We start from the raw sequence: 25,016 nt of genomic DNA, 5'->3' as shown, positions 1-25,016 counted from the left end.
TTTTTCTTAATTGATCTAACAGATGACTTGTTTAAAATGATATCTACAATTTATTCACCCGTGTATCCATAAATGTATATATCTATATGTTTATATACACATATATAAGCAAAATAAATGACAGCAATGATACAAGAGAGATGAGGGAGAGACAGGGATTATTTTGTTATAAGATACCTGCAATACCTAGGAAGTATTATAGTGTTATTTGAAAGTGAACTTGGATTGGTTTTATATGTATATTGCAAACTCTAAGACAATCACTGAAAGAAAGTTTAAAAAATACAACTGATAGGTTAAAAGAGGAGAGAAAACAATCATAAAAATTGCTCAATGAAAACTATAAAAAGTGGGAAAAGAGTGAAAGACAAAAATAGAAACAAAAAACAAAGGCAACAAACAGGAAGCAGTAACAAATATGGTTATTTTATTTTATTTTATTTTGTTATTTTATTTTTGAGGCAGAGTCTCGCCCTGTCACCCAGGCTGGAGTGCAGATCTCGGCTCACTGCAACTTCCGCCTCCTGGGTTCAAGCGATTCTCCTGCCTCGGCCTCCCAAGTAGCTGGGATTACAGGTGCCCACCACCACACCCAGCTAATTTTTGTATTTTCGGTAGAGATGGGTTTTTACCATGTTGGCTAGGCTGGTCTCGAACTCCTGACCTCAGGTGATCTGCCTGCCTCTGCCTCCCAAAGTGCTGGAATTACAGGCATGAGCTACCATGGCTTGCCTCAATAATCACTTTAATCATCCATGGTCTAAATCTAAATACCCCAGTGAAAAGACAGAGACTGTCAGAGTGGATTGAAAAACAAGATCCAACTATACTCTGTTTACAAAAAATACCTACTTTAAATATGAAGACACATATACATTAAAAGTAAATGGGTGGAGAAAGATATACTATGCTAACAATAACTCTAAAAAGCAGGAGGAGCTATATTAATTTCAGACAGAGCCAACCTCATAGCAAGGAAACGTATCAGAGACAAAGAAAGGCATTACATAATGATAAAGAGGTCAATTCTTTAAGAACATAAATCACTCCTTAATGTGTATGTGCCTAATAACAGTGCATCAAAATACACGAGGCAAGAGCTGATAGAAGTGCAAAGAGAAACAGATGAATCTACTATTATAGTTGGACATTTCAACATCTCTCTATCAGAAATGGACACAACCAGCAGGCAGAAAATTGGTAAAGACATAGTGAAACTCAGTATCATCATTAGTCGACAGGTTTTAATAGACACTTAGAGACTACTTCATCCAAAAATAGCAGAATACACATTCTTCTTAAGTTCACATGAAACACTTAACAACATTCCAGACCATAAAAAATTAACAAATTTAAAAGAATGGAAATCATATACTGTCTGCTCTCAGACCACAGTAGAATTAAACTGGAACTCAATATCAAAAAGATAACTGAAAAACCCCAAACTACTAGGAGACTAAGCAACATCCTTCAAAAATAGCACATGGATTAAAGGAGAAATCTTGGATGAAACCTGAAAATATTCTGAATTAAATGAAAATGAAACCATAACTTATCAAAATGTTCACAATTCAGCAAAAGCAATACTTAGAAGGAAATTCATAGCATTGAATGCATACATTAGAAAAGAAGAAAGATCTAAAATCAATAATTGAAACTTCCCCCTCAGGAAACTAGAGAAAGAAGAACAAGTCAAATCCAAAGTAAGCAGAAGAAAAAAATAATAATAAAAATCAGATAATCTGCACAGGGCCTATATGTAGTAAAGAAATTGAATCAATAATTAATATTCTAAAAAAGAAAGCATCAGGTACAGATGGGTTCATTGTTGAATTCTACCAGACATTTAAAGGAGAAATTATGCCAACACTCTACAATATTTCTCAGAAGACAAAAGCCAAAAGAATACTTCCTATCTCATTCTGTGAAACCAAAATTACCTTAATACCAAAACCAGAAAACAACATTACATGAAAAGAAACTACACATCATACCAGCATCTCTCATAAACACAGGTGCAAAAATCCTCAACAAAATATTAGCAAATCAGATTCAACAACGTATAAAAGGAATTATACACAACGATCAATTGGGACTTTCCCCAGTTATGCAAGGCTAGTTCAACATCCAAAAATCAGTTAATATCACATCAACAGGCTAAAGAAGAAAAATCACATGACATCATCAACAGATGCAGGAAATGCATTTGACAAAATCCAATGGCAATTTGTGGAAAAAAAAAAATTCTTAGTAAATTAGGAATAGAGAGGGATTTCCTCAATTTGACACCTACAGCTAACATTACTCTAAATGATGAGAAACTTGAAGTTTTCCCACTAGCATCAGGAAAAAGTTAAGAATGTTGCCTCTCATCACTGTTTTTTAACATCATACTGGAAGTCCTAACTAATGTAATAAAAGACAAAAAGATAATAAAAAGTATACAGATTTGAAAAGATCAAATACCATCTTTGCAGATGATATGATTCAAAAGAATTGATTAAAAACTCCTAAAACTAGTAAGTGATTACAGCAAGGTTGCAGGAATCAGTAATAACCTTCCAAAACAGAAAGCATCAAAATACATGAGGCAAGAGCTGATACAGCTGATAGTAAGATTAATATGCTAAAGTCAATCACTTTCCTAGAACAGGTAGAACTTGAAATTAAAAACACAGACCGAGTGTGGTGGCTAACACCTGTAATCCCAGCACTTCTGGAGGCCGAGGCAGGTGGATAACCTGAGGTCAGAAGTTTGAGACCAGCCTGGCCAATGTGGCAAAACCATCTCTACTAAAAATACAAAAATTAGCTGGGCATGGTCACGCCTGTAGTCCCAGCTTCTCAGGAGGTTGAGCCAGGGGTTGAATCCGGCAGGCAGAGGTTACAGTGAGCCAAGATTGTGCCACTGCACTCCAGCCTAGGCGCAGAGTACCCTCCAAAATAAAATACTTATCTATAAATATAAGTCTAATAAAATAGGTACAAGATCTGTATGAGGAAAATTACAAAACTGATTAAAGAAATCAAAGAAGAACTAAATAAATGGAGAGATATTCCATGTTTATGGATAGGAAGACTAAATATTGTCCTTATGTCAGTTCTTTCCAAATTAATTATAGATTCAATGTAATCTCAATCATAATCTCAGCAAGTTATTTTGCAGATATTAACAAACTTATTCTAAAGTTTATATGGAGAAACAGAAGACCCAGAATAGCCAAAACAATATTGAAGGAGAAGAACAAATTTTGAGGACACTACCCAACATCAAGATTTACTATAAAGCTACAGCAATCAAGACAGTGCAGTACTGGGAAACAACTGACAAAACAGATCAATGGAACAGAATACACATTTAGAAATAGACTCACATAAATCTATTCAAGTAATCTGTGGTAAAGGAGCAAAGGCAATACAACGGAGGAAAGACAGTCTTTCGAATAAATGGTGTTGAAAAAACTAGACTTATACATGTAAAAAATGAATCTAGACGCATATGCCCTTCACAAAAATTAACTCAAAATGCATCACAGATCTACATGCAAACTGCAAAACTATGAAACTCCTAGAAGACAATAGAGGAGAAAATCGAGATGACCTTGGATTTGATGATGACTTTTTAGTTACAACACCAAAGGCACAATCCATGAAAGAAAGAACTGACGAGATGGACTTAATTAAACTTAAAAATTTCTCTTCTGCAAAAGACTCCCAGTAATACAAGAAGCCACAGACTAGAAGGAAATATTTGCAAAATGCATATCTGATAAAGGACTGTTATTCAAAAAACACTTAAAACATAAAACAACAAACAATCCAATTAAAAATGGGCCAGAGGCCTGATGCAGTGGCTCAAGCCTGTAATCTCCGCACTTTTGGAGGCCAAGGTGGGCAGATCACCTGAGGCCAGGTGTTTGAGATCAGCCTCACCAACATGGCGAAACCCCATCTCTACTGAAGATACAAAAATTATCTGTGTTTGGTGGCATGCTCCTATATTCCCAGCTACTTGACTTGGGAAGCTGAGGCATGAGAATCTCTTGAACCCAGGAGGCAGAGGCTTCAGTGAGCCAAGATCACAACCCTGCACTCCAGCCTGGGCGATACAGTACGACTCTGTCTTAACAACAACAACAACAAAAAGCCAGAGACCTTAACAGACGCCTCACCATAGAAGATATACTCGTGGTAAATATGCACATGAAAAGATGCTCCACTTCACATATCATCACAGAAAGACAAATGAAAACAGTGAGATATGCAACACACAGATTGGCCAAAATCCAGAACAGTGGCAATATCAAATGCTGGCAAGGATGTGAAGCAACCAGCAACTTTTATTCATTGCTGGTGGGAATGCAAGATGGTGTAGCCAATTTGGAAGACAGCTTGGCAGTTTCTTACAAAATAACATACTTTTACCATATGATCCAGCTATCACTCTCCCTATGTTTACCCAAAGGAGTTAAAAACTTACTTCCACACAGAAGCCTGCACATGGATGTCTATAGCAGCTTTGTTCATGACTGCCAAAATGTGGGGACAACCAAGATGTCCTCCAGTAGGTGAATGATAATTAAACTGTGGTACATCCAGAAAATGGAATATTATTCAGTGCTAAAAAGGAATAAGCTATCTAGTCATGAAATGGTATGGAAGAAACTTAAAAGCATATTACTAAGTGAAATAAGCCAATATGGAAAGGCTAGAGACTATATGATTCCAATTATATGACATTCTAGAAGAAAAACCACTATAAAGACATTAAAAACATCAATGATTGCCAGAAGTTGGGGGGAAGGAGGGATGAACAGGTGGAACATAGATGACTTTTAGAGCAGTGAAACTACTCTGTATGATACTATAATGGTGGAAACATGTCATTATACATTTGTCCAAACCCACAGAATGTAAACCACTAAGAGTGACACCTAATGTAAGGTAGGGACTTTGGGTGATAGTGATTTGTCAATGTAGGTTCATCATTTGTAACAAATGTACCACTCTGGTGAGGGATGTTCATAATGGGGGAGGCGATGCAAAAGTAATCTCTGCACCTTACGCTTAATTTTTCTATAAACCTAAAAATTCTCTAAAAAATAGTATACACACAAAAAATTCAAAGACTTTAAGAGCTAAAACTATTACACTCTGAGAGGAAAACAGGCATAAATATGACCTTGGATTAGGCAATGATTTTTTAAAATATGACACCAAAAGCTCCAGCAGTAACAAAAAAAAAAAAATAGATAAATTGAAGTCTATCAAAATAAAAAAAGTTCTGTGCTTCAAAGAACACCATTAAGAAAAGTGAAGACAATCCATGAAATAGGAGAAAATATCTGCAAATCATATATTTAATAAAGGACTTGTATATAGAACATATAAAAGACTCTTACAACTTGATCAAAAGATGAATAATTCAATTAAAAATGGCAAAGGATATGAATAGACCTGTTTCCAAAAATGATATCTAGATATCTAATACACATATGAAGAGATGCTCAGCATCACTGGCCATCAGCAAAATAGAAATCAAAACCACAATGAGATACCACTTCACTTTCACTAGGATGGTTATAATCAAAAAGACAGATAATAGCTAGTGCTGGTGAAGATGTGGAACAGTTGGAACTCTCCTATTTTGCTGGTGGAAATGTAAAATACATCTGCTTTGGAAAACAGTCTGGCAATTCTTCCACATGTTAAATATAGAGTTACCATATGACCCAGCAACTCGATTCCTAGGGATATACTTAAGAAAAGTGAAAATATATGTCTACACAAAGACTTGTACATGAATGTTCACAATGACATCGTTCATAATAGTCAACAAGTGAAAACAACCCAAATGCTCATCAGCTTATAAATGGATAAACAAAAGGTGGCATATCCATAAAACAGAATATTACTCCATGATTAAAAATGAAATACTAATTTATTCTACAACATAGATGAAACTTGAAAATGTTATACAAAGTGAAAGAAGCCAGTCACAGAAGACCATGCATTATATAATTCCATTTATACAAAATGTCCAGAATAGGCACTTTATAGAGACAGCAAGTACCTTAGTGGCTGCCTAGGGGTGGGGGTGGTGGTGACTGCTAATGTGTACAAGGGTGGGTGTGTGGTGTTGGGATAATAAAAACTTTCTAAAATTGATTATAATAATGATTGCATGACTTTGTGAATTTACTAAAAATCACGATTTAAAATTGTACATTTTAGATAGGTGCATTGTATGATATGTGAATTATATCTCAATAAAGCTGTTATTTTTAAAAAATGAAATAAAAGTACAGCACAAAAGTTCAAAGCTATGTAAATGTAAATATGAAGTCACGACCAAGCCTGAGATGACAACTGTGTTCGAGAGTATGTTCACACAAATTCATTTGCTCTTCACATCAAATTTGTATTAGGATTTAAGACTAATTTGAAAGATTATTTTTTAAAAAACCTATTGTACCTTTGGGAAACAAATAGTAAATAATTGACTAAAATTAAAGATCAAATTAAAAATTCAGAACAAAAGTAGATATGAGAAACTATTGGTATTTAGATGATCAGTGGATATAAACATATTCAATTTAAAACAAGTTATTACTTTTAAGCCTTGCATACATTCAGTTTCTATCCTCTTAATAACTACCAAGCCAACACCGTATTTTTCCTTGGTAATTGTGAAATATATTTGTAAGGACAGAGATAAAATGAATGTTTCTTACAACTGTTAATGGCCCTCTTGCTTAGACAAGACATTGATTTGTATTTGCAATTAGTAAGATTTTTTTTTTTTTTTTTTTTTTTTTTTTTTGAGACAGAGTCTCGCTCTGTCGCCCAGGCTGGAGTACAGTGGCCGGATCTCAGCTCACTGCAAGCTCCGCCTCCCGGGTTTACGCCATTCTCCTGCCTCAGCCTCCGAGTAGCTGGGATTACAGGCGCCCGCCACCGCGCCCGGCTAGTTTTTTGTATTTTTTAGTAGAGACGGGGTTTCACCGGGTTAGCCAGGATGGTCTCGGTCTCCTGACCTTGTGATCCACCCGTCTCGGCCTCCCAAAGTGCTGGGATTACAGGCTTGAGCCACCGCGCCGGGCCGTAAGATTTTTAATTAATTCTTTTCAAGGTAACATGAATGGGCATAAGAGATTTTCATGCTTTGAAATGTTTCTTTCCTTAAATTATAAAAGCAATATAAAAACATTAAAGAAAATCTGAGGTATAAAAGCAAATCTCATTTATATTGCCAAGAGAACTATTTTCATTTTCCAATGTACCTTGCAGAATATTTTTCAAATGCATATATTTTAATCTAATTGCAATAATCTCTAAAATATAATTGTGTGTCCTGCTTTTTCACTTACTACATCTAAGCATATTCCACATTGTAGTCTTTGTAATTATAGTTTTATGGCAATATAATTTTTTAAGTACATATGATTTATTTTGCAATTATTTCAGAGTTGGACAACTAAGTTGCTTCCAATTTTTTGAAGTTATAAATAATATTACAAAGACTATCACTGCATATTCTTTAATGTGACTATCCTAAAAGAGAGGTCTAGAAGTGGAAACATTTTTATGACAGTTGACACATATTGCCAAATTACTTTCATCTCTACTTGGATGATCCATAAGCTTTTCAACTTAATATGTTCCAAACTGAGCTCATCATTACTCCACCCCACCTCCACCTGTTCCTCCTTCTATCTTCTCTCTCCGTGATTGACATCCCCAAATGCTCAAGTCATGAACTCAAGCACCATCTCTTTGACTCCTCTCCTTCTCTCCACATATTTAATCCATCATCAGTCTCTGACATTTACCCTGAAATAACTCTCATACACACTTGTCCACTTTGTTTTGTCCCACTGCTAGAACTGTAGTTCTAGTCACCATCACCTTCCAAAGGGAGTGAAGGAACAGCCCCTTAATGGTGCTCCTTGAACCTAGTCTTTGCCACTGTCCTCAAGTAGCCTATTGGCTAAATTAATGCATGAATGAAAAGCATTATACCAGTTTAAAAACAAACGGAACACAAATGTCATGCTCAAAAGCAGTAGATATTGGATTTGTCTCATTAAGTTTTTCTAAAAAGTATATTTATGGCTTCTTTTATAGAATCACTAAGTTTGAACATGCTAGCTTTTTAAAATATGTAATTTTGTCCAAGTCCATGTGTAAAAATAATAACTATGCTACACATGCTAAAATTATGTTTTTTGTAATCTGTTGTTTTCCTTTCACCTAGTTTTTGATATGTCAAAATTTTAAATTTGTATGAAGTAAAATGAGAATGATCTTTACCTTTATGACCCTACCACATGTTTTCAAAATTTCAAATGTGTATAAACAGATGAGACAGGAGGCTATTATCAAGTATAAGACTCTCAATGAATGCTAACAAAACCTGGTACTTCAAAATATTAGAGACTGGAGTACACTAGATAGAGTTGTTTCTTGTGAAGAATTTTTTCCTTTCAATTTGAACAATTCAATTTCTCTTCTTTGAGGTAAAATGCATTTATTGAGGCCTTTAGATTTATAATATGAAGAAACAAGTAATGGTAAATAATTTAAGTCAAAACTCCACCTTTTACAGCAATAACCAAATAAATGGATCCAATGATTGTATTTTTTCCTGTCCAATTAATGAACATACTTTGTTATTTTATGTATATAGAAGATAAAAGACAGTTTAGAGAAGAATATGTCCATATATGTTACATGTTGCCTGGGAAATGTTGAGCTCTCAAAAGCAGCAGCACCAAACTTCCTGCCTTTTCTTCCACCCTGCTTCTTTTTAATGTACATATCTGCAATTAATCAATAAAATTAAGATGAAAAATAAAGAATGAAAGATGTATGGGATTATAGCGAAACACATATAATAAAATAAACAAGTGAAAAAGTCACCAGAAATTAGGAAAACATTGAAAACTCGACAGGACTAATAATTATCTTGCAAGCCAGAGCACTGCATTTGGCACTGAATTTTCTTGTACCCAAATTGAAATTAAAAAAAAAAAAACACAGTAAATGTCACAGTTCTCATCATTAGAGAGAGGAAAGCATGACTATTCCTTAGAGACCTAAATGTTTTATTGGCACTGAATTCTAAAAGAATTTTTTCATGTATTCATGTTCCTCTTGTTCATGTATCCTTTGGCAGGGGAAAATGGATGCTATTGGGTCCCCTAAAATCCCAGCACCTATATCCACACAGCATTTCCTCCATTCAGTCTTCCCTGTTCTACAAGTGTGATCTCTCTAAAACAAAAACTTTAGTATCAACGATTTTCTGCACAGGTCCTAATGCTTCAGGATGAAATCCAAATAACTTTTCCCAGAAAACAAGGTCTTACATGATCTGGTCTTTGCCCCTTCTGGATCTTTCTCCATTTCCACACAAAGTAGATTTCTGAATCCACTATGCTCTCTCCCACCTAAGGGACTTGCCCAAGCCTTTACCCCTGCATAGCGTTCCTGTTTCTCATTTTCTCAGCACGCTAATTTGTACTTATATTTTCAACTCAGTCAGCCTTCAGATCCTCTATAAACCTTTTCCAGGTGTAGAACTGTAATGAGAGAGGAGCCCTCTCTGTGATGCCTCAATTGTGGTGCTTAAAACACTGATTTTAATTATCTGATTATTTGCCTACTCCCTAGTAGACTGCAAGCCTAGATTGTGTTTTTAAAATCGCTCTACTCCAAAGACTAATAAAATATTCTCACATTTAAAAAATACTGAATAAACCTTAAACTATGAAAGAAAAAGAGATAGAATTCAGAAGAGTAGATACTAAACATATAGTTGCATTGACTTCATTTGTTTTTTGTTATAAAAATTGATACAGGTTTCCAATTTTATATTAAAGGCATTTGCAAATATTTCTATATCACCACTATTCCATAAAAGAAAGCATAGTTGAACCAAAATTATAGAAGGGACATCATTTAAGAATAAAGGGCAATTCGGCCAGGCACGGTGGCTCACGCCTGTAATCCCAGCACTCTGGGAGTCTGAAGCGGGTAGATCACGTGGTCAGGAGTTCCAGACCAGCCTGGCCAACATGATGAAACTCCATCTCTACTAAAAATATAAAAATTAGCCAGGCATGGTGGCAGGAGCCTGTAATCTCAGCTACTCAGGAGGCTGAGATAGGAGAATCACTTGAACCCAGGAGGCAGAGGTTCCAGTGAGTCGAGATCCCACCACTGCATTCTAGCCCGCATAACAAAAAAAAAAAAAAAAAAAAAAAAGGATAAAGGGCAATTCTGTAAGTTACAATAAATAGAGACAATTTCAGAACCCTACTGAAATTGGCCCAGGATCATGACTTTCCATCAGACCAATATTGGGCAGCCATTGATTTCCATTCTTTTCCTCAACTATAACTTCTCACTGAGGCCTCTGACATACAGCAAAAAGCAGACAATCAGCGGGAGTACTTTGTGAGATGGTCTAGAGAATAAACTAGGATTCTCTGTTGCTGACTGAAACTGGATCCACATGCTTTGGTAACCAGAGGAAATAGTGGTAGGTTTGACAATCTCTTAGGAAAAGTGAGTATATTCTTTAATCCTCACACCCCATCATTCCCTTCATAGCCACCATTTACACTACATCACTCGCCTGTGGTTGGCAGCCATGACATGCCTGGAATGAAATATGAACCTGCTCTTCTTCCCCCAGCTTTATCCCAGGCTAAATACATCCATGAGGCCTTAGCCTCTAGCTCAGCAATAGGAGCAAAAGTAGCACCAAGACCATGCCCAGAGATAGCACAGTTGCCTTGGGGTTATGGGTCTGGCAAGTGAAAATGAATCTTTTCAGAGGGCTCAGCCTTCCTTTGCAGGAGCTTATTCACTTTGAAGTAAATCTTTATAATCATTTTCTGTTTGATTTAGGAGAAGTTTGAAAGCTGTCAGTGAGTTCTGCCAGATTAAAAAAAAAAATGCTCATCAAGAAGGATGAGGAGCTGAGATGCTGCAGGTTGGGCTCTTGGGGACTGACATTTAATTACACTTTAGGCAGTAGAAGGGTAGTAGATTTACTCTGAGGGTCTACTACTGAGGGCTACTCTTGGTCATCTGCTGTTTAACTGACTATACATATCAAATATGAAAAAATTTGCATGTAGTAATTGTGGCTGACATGTGTAATAGGAAATAATTTCATGGAGATCTTTTTCTTAAATCTGGGACTAAGACTTATGCCAAGTATTACACAGAATACATTTATTAGGTGCTTAATTAATACTTCTGAAGTGTATGAATATATTTTTAAACAAAAATTTTTAAAAAGGATATAATTCCTTTACTAGCTCTGACCCTATTTCTTGATCTTTTCAATATTTCATTTTAAAGGATTTATAGCCCCTGATATTTTCAAAAGAAAATGCAAAGGCAGAAAGTATATTAAGTGAATTAAAAATCATAATATACACGGGTAAAAAGGAAAGAAAGTACTAGTTAAGCATTGGATTTTTTTTTTCTAAATTTAAGGCAATAGGGCTAAAAAATTGTTTCTATTATCATGATGTTATATAACAACTCAAGAAAACATGCAAAATCATTTGCAGCGACAAACTTTTCTTTTTGAATTATAACTCAAGTAGGATTTTACTTTATGAGTGTTTGTATAGGGACACTGGAGTAATAGAGTTGGCATTGTGTACAATTTATAGAAATGCTATTTTAAAAGACTCCATATGAATATTTTGTAAAGGTTAAGGCTTAACATTAAATTAAAACTCATGGAAAGCATTTCAAGTTGGGAAGGGATCTGAGACAAGAGTCCAAATAAATGCCACGGGACTGATTCTCTCAAATATCTGACAGCATGTGCCACCCTCTAGCAGGTGTTGGGGGTCAGTCAGTGATTGAATTCTCAAACAAGTACTTGTAGGACAAAAATTCTGTTCTTAATATAGAGTCACACGCTCAGGCCCAGCCCTAGGCTCAAAGAATCAGTCTCTAGGGGGAACAAAGGCCAGGAACCTATCTATATTTTTAGTAATGTTCTATTGGCAATTTTCAGGCTAGACATAGTTGGAAAGCAGTGCTTTAGGTCACAGTTTTGTTTAGGGAGTTGCTTGGTTCAATTTAGTTTAGTTCAGGCTCTAAAAGTACCTCGACAGGTGGGACCTGCACTACTAACTGGAGAAAAAGTGAGACCAGAATAAAGCACAACAATGAAAAACTCTACCAATGCCTTGTTTTTGTGCTGTTTCCTCCAACACTATTTGGTCATTGTTTTAACAATTGTGGAACACATTACCTTAAGAAAACTGTTTTAAAACCTCCTTATTTGGAGAATGCCTTCAGGGAAGATAGCCCCATTCATACCATTCTATGGTTCTGCTTTAATTACTTTATAGGAAAGAGAACCATGTTGTAACTATGAAGTAAAAATTTAAGCTCTAGAATTATGTTTTCATATAGAAAGCCAATCAGCACATAGACAAGAGATAAAGCAACCATTTTCCTCAAAGGACTTCTATGTATGCTTGACTGACTTCAAAATCCATTGCTATAAAATAGAAGATAAAATTGAATTCTGAAATTTTCAGGTTGGACTTTACAGCTCACTGCTTTTCCCCATCTGCCTTCTACCTACTCCCACAGACCGCATCCATGTGTACATAGTTCTCCTTTAAAGCTATCCTTACATTTAATTCTTACTAATCCACGTATTCTAGCTAATTCTAGATATCACCTGTATAAAAGTGTTTCCAGGATTATGGGTGAAGGAGAAGTTGAAAGGGGAATATGCTATGCAAAATGTGATTTATTCCACAGACTATACTTTTATAGGATTGAGGGAGGAGAAGCAAATCTGCCTCAACCTACATATTAAAAATTAAACATCAAAGTTTGTCTTGATAATAACTTTACCCAGGCAGGATTGTTTCTTGACCTCCACAAGGTCAGAAGTCATGCTTTCTATCTGCACTGCTTGAGAATTGACAAATACCTTTCAAATGCATTATCTCACTTAATCATTATAACAACTCTGAGGGAGAATATCCGTTCCCCACAGGAACAGATGAGGAAGTTGAGGCACAGAGGAGTTCAGGGTTTGCCCAGTGTCACCCAGCTTGTGAGTGACAAGGTCAGGCTTTAGGCCTTTGTGTCACAGGAATGGGTTTCAAATCCACCCCAGCCATCAGTCACCGACACATGGTGGAAAGAATGTTAAAGATGAAGAAATAGTTTCCTAGAATAAAGTTACAGCAGTCTGCGCATCCTTCTGCAGCTAATAACTGGGGCGTCAATTTCCTTTGAAATTCATGGCCCTAAATAATCAGCTTCTTTATGGAAGGTACAAAAGACTTAGTGCTGTAATTTATGATGCTGACCCTCATCTACAATTAGATTTCACAGACCAGGAACTTGAGATATAAAAAACCATTAACACGATATCTTTGTCAATGTAGAAAATTACTAGTATGTTCATATCTTTACAATATCTATTTCTTATTAAAAAGAAAAATGCAATAGACCATCTTCCATCTATAATAAGTGTGATAAGATCACCATATTTAAAAAATCTATATTTAAGGCAATGAGATAAAGGTCTGCTTACCCCTCCTTCAGGTCATTAATGGGAAGTGGCACCCTGCCACCCCTGTCTAGGGCTGATGTGATGTTTATGGCATTCAGGCGCTCTGGCTGCCACACATTTTTCACTGCCCCAAGAAAGTCTCCAAGAACCTCACTGGCCAACATTTCTTCTACATTCATATTCTTAATGAAGAATTCTGCTTGATATGGCAACGGGAAGTCTAATTTTGGTGAAAAAGGGCATGCATATCTTTAATGAAGTAGTCTTTTAAAAAGGAAACAAAAGAACAATTTGCAATTTGTTGAGTTCTGTCATAATCCTGGCAGCAGGAAGCAATATTAATACTGACTTTAAAGGCTTTCTGTATAACAGAGGATGTGTCTAAAAACATAACCGACATTAGAAACAGAACTTTATCTACAATATAATAAAATCCAAGGCTCACCAGAGACTCATCAGGGCAATTTATAATCACAGGATTTGGCAAAACAACTAAGAAAAGATAAATCTGCATTTTAAATTTATAATATTACTGATCTTTCGGCAGCATGCTAAAATATTAGTTTTTCTGAAATAAAAATCAATTATATGTCCAATAGGAATTCTAAAAACCAGAACAATTCCACAGTTTTTAATTGCACTATAATTAAATATTCTAGAAAAATTATAAAGTTCTCATGGACTTCCACTTCACATTGTTGGAGATTTGGTGTTTTTTCCTCCACAATGTGTCATCAAAATTTCTCTCTAAATATTTCATGATTCACATATTAAAACAACCCCATGTCAAACTCAGCCTTTCGATATAAGAAACTGTAAATATATATAAAGATTATTTGTTACTCAAATGCTACTCTTCAATTACAAATCATCACTCTCTATATTCTAATTGTTCTCTTATGATAAATAATAGCTTTCTGTTTATTTAATAATATTTCTGTAAGAATAAAGGTTAATTTTTTAAATGTATTTACTATGAGGCAGGCCAAGCTAGGGGACTTAGGTGAATTAGAACATTTAATTCTCACAACAAGAGGGTGAGTAGCTGTTTGTATTTTTCATTATACTTTCCTATGAGAAAGCTTATTTTTAGAGAGGTCCAGAAGCTTATCTCATAATGTGAACTTACCTCATATGATTTTTATCTATGCTAAAAGAGACTGCATATATAAGGTGCTCAGCAGAGCTCCCAACACATAGTAGGAGCCTATAAAATATTAGATGTTAGCTTAATTATAATAATATGAAAAGATTGATTATCTGAATTTGTACTTTAAAAGGACAAGAAAATGCTTCTAGGTGCTACACAGATTTAAAGTCCCCAGTAGTAATTACACTATGTATATCCTCTCATTTATGTCAATAAAATTCATGTATCTGTAAGATATTCCACTTTTATTTAATGAACAAAAAATAAAAATTACATTAAGTACCTGAAATCTTGGTTAACTTATTTCTTATGAAGCATCCTATTAAAGGACATTTGATGCCTGAGATGAAGTCAGAGAAGAAACTATGGCTTCAGAATTTTCAAGAGTTTTCTAGAGTTTGGTCATCACTTTTTAAAGACTTAGTTTTTCAAAGCCCTAATCATACAAAGTTCTTTGCTTATGTCCTATATTGTCACTTGTTCTGCTTACAATTTTGTTAGATTTGCTTAATGTATAGCCCATCTGCAATCTAAAATATATTTCTTCTCATTTATGCAAATAAATTTCCTGTTTTATACAGATAAATAGCTTAATCATGCTACATTTATCTGCATACCTAGAAATAGTCATGCAGAAATGTGTTATGAAAAAGTTTCTTGGCAATAAATAATAAAATATTTATAAATAATATCAAATGCAGCTTTTGAATATGCCACAAGTCTAAAATCTATTCATTTCATTCAATGTTTTTACATTCAGTTTTCTTAAAAAGTATCTAAAACTTTTTTCTTATGATCAGTGCTACTTTTTGGAGAATTATTATCTGGCTTTTCCTGTTCCATGTGATCTCGCTTCATGGCTCCTTTTCTGAGACCTGCTGCAAAGCCTGTGGTTGCCACCACACCCCTCAGAGGCTCTGAGCTGGGCAGCTGCCTGCTATCTACCCATCCAAGAGCTGCTGCCAGGACTCCCAGAGATGAGTCACAGCAGCTTTCTAACTCTGGGGAAATCCCATGCCTGCTATATTTGGAAATCACAGAGGCCAAGAGAACAGTAGGCCAACAGATTGGTGGCAGGCCTCTGAGGCACTAAACCCAATTTAGAGAATCACTTTATGTACTCTCCTTGAGCTTCATGCTGTGTGAGTCTACATGACTAATTTCCCATTAGGTCTCTCAGAACAGGAGACAGCTGGGCAGGGAGTTGGACGGAGCATGATTACCCTGATATACAACTTTTGTTATTTCTTTTCCTAAATCTAATCTGGGATAAATAACACGAGTGTAGTCCATGCTCAAAGATGTACATCCCACTGCACATTTCTTTCTAGACCAGCAAGGACAAATGCATGGACTTTAGTGCATGTGGTTCAAATAGGTTTGGGCCACTAACCCTACATAAAAAGCAAAGGAACAAGCACTGCCTGGAGTAATGGTGGAGGCTTCTAAAACCTGTCTTCTACTCCTTCTCACTAGCACACCTTCCAAACCCCTTATTTAGACAAAGAGCCCTACTGCCAATTTTCAATCCTACAGTTGTCTAGCAGTCTTCCATTAGTATCTACTTGACCATGGGTCCCCATATGTCAACAACAACATCTATTGAGATGCCTTGAGTAATCTGTATCTACAGCACTGAGACTACATTTGAGAAGGAAGAAGTTCAAATTATAGACCAAGCTTTCAGTTTGTAGGGACTCTCACACCTGACAGAGTTTCGAGTCCCTTTGAGAAAATAATGGTGAGGTGAGATGGTCCAAGGCCACTGTAGTATAACTTTATAACTATAATGATGAATTCCCAAGGAGGAACGAAACTTTTCAATTATTCTGCTCAATAGTGTATTCCAATTCTACAGGGCCAGCTTAGACAGCATGCAAGCATCCAATCACCACTGTAGTCAAGAACAAAAGTCTCCCTGATCCAAACATAAATACCTACCAAAAGCCTTTGGGGAGTGGGAGAGTGAACAGGGAGTCTTCTGTCCAGGCCCACAGAACTGGCACTTGGACTTGCTTTTCATATATGAAGGTCATTTTAAATTTTAAACTTGCACATTTGTTGTCTACAATTGATACTGGTAAACTCCTGGGGGAAAACATTCACTTAAGGGGGGTTAAGTCTTCAAGCAATCTCTCCACACATATGTTTAATTTTACAGAAATTCCTTCTTTCATATAGTGTAAAAGTAATTTTTAAAACAGCCTTGACTGCATTATCATTAATTCTAAATTAGTAGGTTCTGATAAAATGTTTGGTGTTTGCTCATTTGTTTTTAGTTGCACTAGTAAATAGCAACAAAAATTCCCCTATCAAGAATGCACAATTGTTTTCTTGTTTTTAGAGGGAAAAAAATTCTGGATCTGTTTCCCTCCTGTCATCCTCATAAATGATATCTAACATAGGGAGGATTATTTCATGATTTATACATTTCAACAACAGGCCAAGTGTGGTGGTTCGCACCTGTAATCCCAGCACTTTGGAAAGCTAAGGCAGGTGGATCACATGAGGTCAGGAGTTTGAGACCAGCCTGGCCAACATGGTGAAACCCCATCTCTACTAAAAATACAAAAAATTAGCCAAGCATGGTGGCAGGTGCCTGTAATCGCACCTACTCGGGAGGCTGAGGCAGGAGAATCGCCTGAACCCAGGAGGCGGAGGTTGCAGTTAGCTGAGATGGTGCCATTGCACTCCAACCTGGGTCACAAGAGCAAGACTCCATCTCAAAAAAAAAAAAAAAAAAAAAATTAATTACAAAGTATTTGGCGGTATTTTCCCAGTCAATTGATTTTAAAAAGGTCAAAATATTTGAGAGTGTAATTCTGAGAATAATTCCTTATCCCTAACCTTCAAAATTCTTAGGAAATCACTTACAATTTGAGCATATGAAACTTTAAATTGCTGAAAGACTCTACAAATTACTAATACACTATTAATTATTTAGGAAGGAAATTGTGCCCTAAGTTATGGTTTATTTGTTCTCCAGAAACCCTACATTATCACATACACTTATACTACTACCTACAGTAAATTTTTAAATAAATAATAAAAGCAGTTAGTAATTTTTTTTTGAGACAGGGTCTCACCCTGTCAGCTAAGCTGGAGTGCAGTACTCCAGCCTTAACTTGTAGACTCCTTACTCCATACTTATAAGAGAAATGCTATTGTTAGTCCCATTTTAAGGTGATGAAAAAGGATTAGAGAAATAAGAAGACTATCTGTTTGGCTTCCTATCTGAGCTTTTCATCATCATAACACACCATAATATTTTATAACAAATTAGATATTGCTTAGTTTTCTTTTCTATATCTTATTATTTCATCAGTTATATTAGGTATGTGGCATTTTAAAATTCTTAACTATATTTTATGTAGTTATAAAACATAATGAAATACTTCTTGTAAATAAGGAAATGATCATCAACATATTTTCATACATACCTTCTGCAGACATTATATTAATTATCAAATTATGCCTTGCAGTCTCAAAGGTGCGCCTATTGTAGGCAGTTATCTATTATAAAAGGAAAACCATATTAAAGAAGTGAAATGTTCTTTGTAAAATGAAATTCATTAAGGATTAAAATGAAAAAAATTGTCGTTCTTTCCATTTTCATTATTTGTTGATACACTTACAAAATAATCCTTCTCTAGGCAATGAGAACTCAGAGCTTTTAGCAATATTATGGGAAAATAAATAATTAGTCAGGTCTATTTAATGTACTGAAACAAAAAGTTAAAATCAGAAAGACTCTTTCATAGAAGGCCATTAAGCACTGGTAGCAATGCAGATGCATCATTAGTAAATGCATTAACCATTAAGAATTACTTACCGGTGATGTTCTTTCAAAAAAACAAACAATAATTTTTGTACTTTTACATGGAATTTAAGAATTATAATGAAAAGTACACTTTAAAACAAGCACATCTTTGTGTTTTTTGCATTTAATTCTAAACTGCACCCCAATCAGTCAAAAAATGTCATAAATAACCCTTTGGAAATCATATCTCACTTATGATGGGAGTAAAGTAGTAAGGATCAGAGTCCATAAAGGTTATGGAACATGCTCAAAAACACAAATCAATCCCTTCATACGGTCAAATATTAGTAAACATTTGCAGAGCCAATAGACTTACATCAAAGTCAATTCAGAAACAGCCAGTGCAAACAACACACAAAGCAAAGGCCAAAAACAGGATATGGTTTCAAAACTTAAGGACTATTTAACTTTATAACAGATATTAAATCATTCGGACACGTCTGCAGTACCTCAAAAAAAAAAAAAGAAAAAGAACAAATGATTGTGTCAAAATCTTAGAATCCCAGCACTAACCTTCTGGCAATGATTGCAGCTGGAGGTGACACTGAGACAAAAAAGTAGGATGAAACTGATTTCAACTAAAAATAAATATCTTGTGCATTTTAAAACAAATATCAAAGATTTTTATACATTACATGAGTGTCAAAAAAATAAGTTGCAGTCATTGAAAATACTAAGTTAGAATAGCAAGAATTTTGAAATAAATAATTCCAAACCTTTAACAATGTTTAAAAGGTACATATTTTGAAAGGCATATTACTCCATAAAGTTAAAAGAAACTCTCTCTCCATGATTTGTCAAATTTCCATCATATTTAATTATTTCCTTGCTGCTATCTGTTGGGACACATGATCAATTAATTTCACACCAAACATTAAAATTAAGACTAGCCATTAAACAAACTAGGAATTTTTCCTCAAATGAAACATACAAAAAATGCTAACTAGATTTTGTTGAGAAACTTCATCATTTGAAAAGTTTACCCTGCAAAACATTTAATCACATTTTCAATAAAAAGTATAATCCTCTACTATTTGTTACAATATCATGAAGCTTCAGCTCAGAAAAAGATAGATTTTTTCAAATTAATAGCAACATTTTTATGGGTAGCCTTCCCTTAATCATCACAAATTTCATTATTATAAGTTTCATAAATTCCAATAAATGTCTTTATTTTTAAATAATGCAGACTATTGAAGGGAGTGAAGAATATTTTATATCAGGAGGAAGAATTTTATTATCTGATTTTATAGTTGATGCTTAATTTTAACAGCTGTATCAGAATGTAGTCCTTCTATCACTTCCAATGAGACATTTAATTGCTGTAATATCCTCAGATTTTACTTATTATGATGATGTGAAGACCTTCAAAGCAGAAGAGTATGTGTGTGTCTATGTGTGCATGCTTTATTTTTATTGTCCAATTTCTAAAACAGAGCTGATCTATTTTAGATACTTAAAATTTAAATATTTCAAATAAACATCGACTGAATGAAGGAAATAGTAGACTTATATGATTAAATATTATATATTTAAGATACAAAAATTCTTGACTAACTTAATAGAATATTTTAAAATATCATACCTGTTACTATAAATGAACGTAAAAATGAGCTATTTACAGATAAATCACTACGTTATATGAAAGATATGGTAAACTTTCATTTTTATTTTTTTAATATACTTTTATACATTTTCATAACACTGTATGTTAGTCATAAAGTATATAATGAAGGCACTCACAATAAACTCTTATGAAACCATCTCAGTACATGTGTTTCACTCCTAGCCTAAGCCCTTGTCTCTCCCCAACCAGAAGTAGTCATTCTGGATTTGGTGTTTAACAATCCATTCATTTAAAATACAATTTTATTATAATTGCATGAATGCTTAAAGCATATGGTTTAGTTTGCTTGTTTTTGAGCTCTACCAAAATGGCAAACTATTATATGTAGTCTTCTAGTACTTTTTTTTAAATTGAACATTGTGTTTAAAACACTTATTCATATTGCTGGGCAAGCTTAAGTTCACTGTTGCTCTGAACATTCACTGTGTGAATACATCAAGATTAATATATTCTCTTGCTGATAGACTTTTGGGTCTCTATTGTTTTGTGGCTTTCCAGTGTTGTGCTATACAAATGTTGCTTGATGAGCATGATTGTACATGTCTCCAGGAGGGCATTCGCAAGTGCTTCTTTGGGGCATATTGCTAGAAGTAGGACTGCCATATCATAAGGTACAGGAATACTCAACGATATGAGATATTCAGTACTGCTTTCCAAAGTAGTGAAGCCAACTCCCACATCCACCTGCAGTGCATTTTACTGATGGCAAAATTTTCATTGTGATCTCCATCTGAATATTCCTCATTACCCATACAAGTAAGCTACTTAAGTTTATTGGCATTTGTGTCTCCTCTTTAGTGAAATATCTGTTTCTTATTAAATTGCAGGATTTCTTTATTATTTTAGATGCTCTTAGTCAGCTACATGTATTGAAAATACCTTCTCCCAGTTTGTGGCTTGTCTTTTTAAATCATGCTCTGGTTTAATGGTTGATGAACAGACATTCACAAATTTCATATAGTGAAATTGATAAATTTTTTCTCTTAAAAATATTTAGGTCTTACTTAAATCCTTCCCTATCCATAGGTCAAAAAGAGATTTTTCTACATTTTAATATAATTGTTTAAAAATTTGCATTTTACATGTAATCCCTAATCTACCTAGACTTGAGACCTGGCATATATTCTGTTAGATATATTCCTAGTACCTCAACATTTTTGTTGCTATTAAAAATGGTATTTTTAAAAATGTGTGTTTTCTCAATACTTGCTATTCATGTATAGAAATGCCACAATAATTTATACTGATCTCACAGTTCACTGCTAGCCTTTAAGATTCTTAATGGTCTACAGATCATTTATATCATTGATAGTTTCCATTTCTTCTTTTTAAATCCTTATGGATTTAATTTCTTTTTCTTTCTTTACTGTACTGGCTGGGACCTCCAATACATTCTGTAATAGATTTATCAGACAGAGTTATTCTTGTTTTGTTCCTGAATTTAAATGAAATTTCTCTAACATTTTACTATGAAGAATGATGTTCGCTATTACTTTTGGTAAAAACTGGCAAATTAAAGAACTTCACTTCTATTCCTAGTTTGCCAAGAGCTATTTTTTCTTATCAAGAATAGGTAGTAAATTTTAATAAACACTTTTTCCATAACTATCATGACAATTATGCTGTTTTTCCTTCTTTAATCTGATAATGTGGTGAATTACATTTATATATTTCTTTTATAACTTTTACTGAATATTTTAAAAAATTAATTTGACAATAGCTCAAACTAACTTGCTTCTTCTAAGTACCTGTCTATCTTATAGCTACACTGCCTTAAGGAATACGATTTATAGATAGAAATCACTGAACGGTTAATACAAACTTCAATTCCAAATGAATTGGCCACTGTGGAAGCTCACATCCACAGTACACAGCTGACTAAAACTTTGGAGAAAGATTCATAGTAAGTAATCCTCTGAAAGGATGTATACTTTTAGTTTATACATCCATTCATTTTTTTAAAGTATTGTATTAATTCCCACTAAAGATTCAATGTAACAACTGTTTTGTTGTTGTTAATTTCTAATATCTCCCAGCTAAGATGCTAGGTGCTGGTGAGGACCTGATGAATGGTAACACTGCCATCACTTCTAGAATAAAGGCTAAACACATCAGGATGGCTTACAGAGCCCTCAAATATCTGCCCCTACCAGCATCAACACCTCCCATTCCCATCATTTGCCTACTGGGGTACATCCTCTTCCAGCCACACTTATCATTCTCTGAGACCATGTGACTTTCCTTATACCTCCAAGATTTTAATACGTTGTTTCTTCTGCCCAAGACGGCCTTCCTTCTACTTTGTGAAGTAAATTCTTTACTTTGCATCAAACAGCACCTTCTTACTATAGCAGTTATTACAGTGTGGGCTAAGTATTTGTTTGCATCCCAGTCCTCCAACCCCTGAATTGTAAGATATGGCAAGACTCATCTGTTATTTATCATTCTATCCCTAAGCACCTATCACAATGCTTGGCACATAGTAGGGGTATATAAGATGTCTGTTGAATGGCTATATTTCAATGAACATAAAACCAGAATTCAAAATACAGAGCAAATAAGTCTATCAAGTCTACAATTATTTTCTCAAATAGAATTCATATTATAATAACCTATTTCTTTTAAATGTCGTGACTTTTTTCACAAATTTAGACTGTCATTTTAATATAAAAGCTGAGGCAAAACTTTATAAACAGAAAAGAATGGCACATTTCCAAATGTTATCTACTGTGTTTCCATGCACAAAATATTAAAAACCACATCAGGTAACTACAGTTTCAACACTTAAAACTCACATTACAATATATATATATACACGCACACACACACATATATATGTATAGTTTTGTTCTTTCTAGGGGTAAATTACCTCAATGATTGTTGGCTTCCCCACATTTTCAGCTGTTGGGGACCCATATAGGACTCCATCACTATATGGTGTCCTTTGGATATATCGAAGCCATCCAGGTCGGTCTGGGTAACCCATTAAATTTGTATTAAATGTTATGGGATCATTACTAATCTCGCCTAGATAAGAAACAGAGAATTAAGACATAAGACAGTTATTTTCACACATGTTGCTTTGGTAGTTTCAATCAAAACATTCTGTCTAAAATTTTTTTCTTATTTTGTAGCCAACTAAATACACACATACAAAACCCATCTGGGTATTTAAATTAGGGCTCCACGTTAAAAAAAAAAAATCCTTTTGGTTGTTTAATTTGTCTCAAAATCTGATGCAACAAAGAAAGCAGATTCATACAATTTTCTTGGAAATATATTTTTGGTCACCAAACAGTGAGATAGTTCTGCCAGTGAGACAACTATCTTTCAGGAAAATTCTCTAATCATGCTGATGTACTCATTCTTTTCCAAAATATTCCATTCATGAAACGCTGGACACTATCATATGAGTATGAAAGATATTCCAAAATGGTAAAAGTCTCATAAAAAAATGTAATTTTAAAACACTGGAGGATAGGATGAAAAAGACATTACAAATCCATAACAACTGTACTAATGACAGCATATATTAATCACAAGCAATAATAACAGCATCATTTATTAGCACATTCCCTGGCCCTGTTAAATGCTTTACAAGCTGTATTTCATCTATTTTCACACATACCTATGAACCTACTACTAGTATTAGCCCTGATTTTATTGATGGAATATGTAATTTTCCACATTAAGTTACTTCTCCATGGTCATATTAAGTGATGAAACTATAATAGCATTTAATCCTGGCTGACTCCACAAACTACGCTCTTAACTACATGTTTTTCTTCTCAAATGTTATGGCTGCTGCTCAAAAGTTTGAGCCATATAGTTTTGCAAACATGGAATGCCTCATAAGAAAACATTAAAAAAAAATTGATGAAAAGACTATTTCTTTTTGAATACTATTAGGAACATGGTTAACTATATCGTGGGAGAGTTTTCAGGTACAGTATTCATCATATAATCTTCAAAAAGAATAGTTATATCAATTCTAATGCTAAAAACATTCTTATACAATATAATTTTCATAAAATTTGCTTTTATTTTCTGCTTAAGGAAGAGTTATAACGATATGTTTTCTCTTGCTATTCTTTGTATACCTTCGTTAATTTGATGGCATTTATGATCATTCAAAATACATATTTAAGCCAGTAGTGAATTAAATAAGACTTCATAATTGGTATCACTTAAAAGGAAAAATTAATCTCCATAATATTATTAAGGAGTTATATGAAATTATATCCTATTGTAAAAGCTTTTTAAAAGCTCTTACCTAATGCCATTTTTCATTCTCCTCTACAACATATGTATAGTTTTCCAAAAATGAAAGTACTATGTGAGAATCTAGGTCTTAATATAGAAAATCGTAAGTTTACAGCTATAATCATTTCCATGTGAATATAGGTAGATCACTTGTCAGAGACATAAAACTCAAGACTGAGAATCCAGAAATATGGTTTCTTTAACATTCAAAAATAAATTATTTTTGTCTGTAATTAAATTTCTAATCTGAAAATGAGAAATGTCCTATAACAATTTATCACATTTAGACCATTTGAATTAATGTTAATGATATTTTATCATATATGTCTAGATTATGCAAATTAAACAAAAAATTTAGTGCGTTAACTACTTTTTTTCTCCTCACAAAGAACATACCAGGTTTTGGGTAAGGTGGAAATTCCCCCTTAAAATATTCTCTTTCCAAAACATGAACAAAGAGGACACCTGCTGATGGGTATACATTCCGATCGGAGTGTACCTTGGAGAAAATAGTGTACACTGAAAACAAAGAGGAAAGATAAGTAACAGAAAGACAAATAATGAGATATGCCCTTGATAA

At 34.3% G+C, this 25,016-nt stretch overlaps 2 protein-coding genes across 25 annotated transcripts in view; one reads left to right on the top strand and one right to left on the bottom strand.

The window, feature by feature from the left end:
* The window catches only part of SGCE (sarcoglycan epsilon), a 71,484-nt gene that overhangs the window by 20,056 nt on the left and 26,412 nt on the right, over positions 1-25,016 (bottom strand). For 20 of the 24 annotated variants that reach the window (XM_028846053.2, XM_028846054.2, XM_077997056.1 and 17 more), the window contains 4 exons: positions 24,833-24,955; positions 23,043-23,200; positions 18,167-18,239; positions 13,598-13,796 (listed from right to left, as the gene is read on the bottom strand). In XM_028846053.2, coding sequence (XP_028701886.1) covers positions 13,598-13,796; positions 18,167-18,239; positions 23,043-23,200; positions 24,833-24,955 — 553 coding nt within the window. The remainder of the gene's footprint in view (positions 1-13,597; positions 13,797-18,166; positions 18,240-23,042; positions 23,201-24,832; positions 24,956-25,016) is intronic. The other 4 variants (XM_077997054.1, XM_077997057.1, XM_077997058.1 and 1 more) reach the window with 1 other exon arrangement.
* CASD1 (CAS1 domain containing 1) overlaps positions 1-25,016 on the top strand; it is a 124,518-nt gene that overhangs the window by 95,608 nt on the left and 3,894 nt on the right. The window lies entirely within an intron of this gene.

Source organism: Macaca mulatta, chromosome 3, assembly GCF_049350105.2.
Source record: "Macaca mulatta isolate MMU2019108-1 chromosome 3, T2T-MMU8v2.0, whole genome shotgun sequence".
NCBI lineage: Eukaryota > Metazoa > Chordata > Mammalia > Primates > Cercopithecidae > Macaca > Macaca mulatta.
The sequence above is the reverse complement of the archived record's forward strand: the minus strand, read 5'-3'. Positions and strand labels throughout refer to the sequence as shown.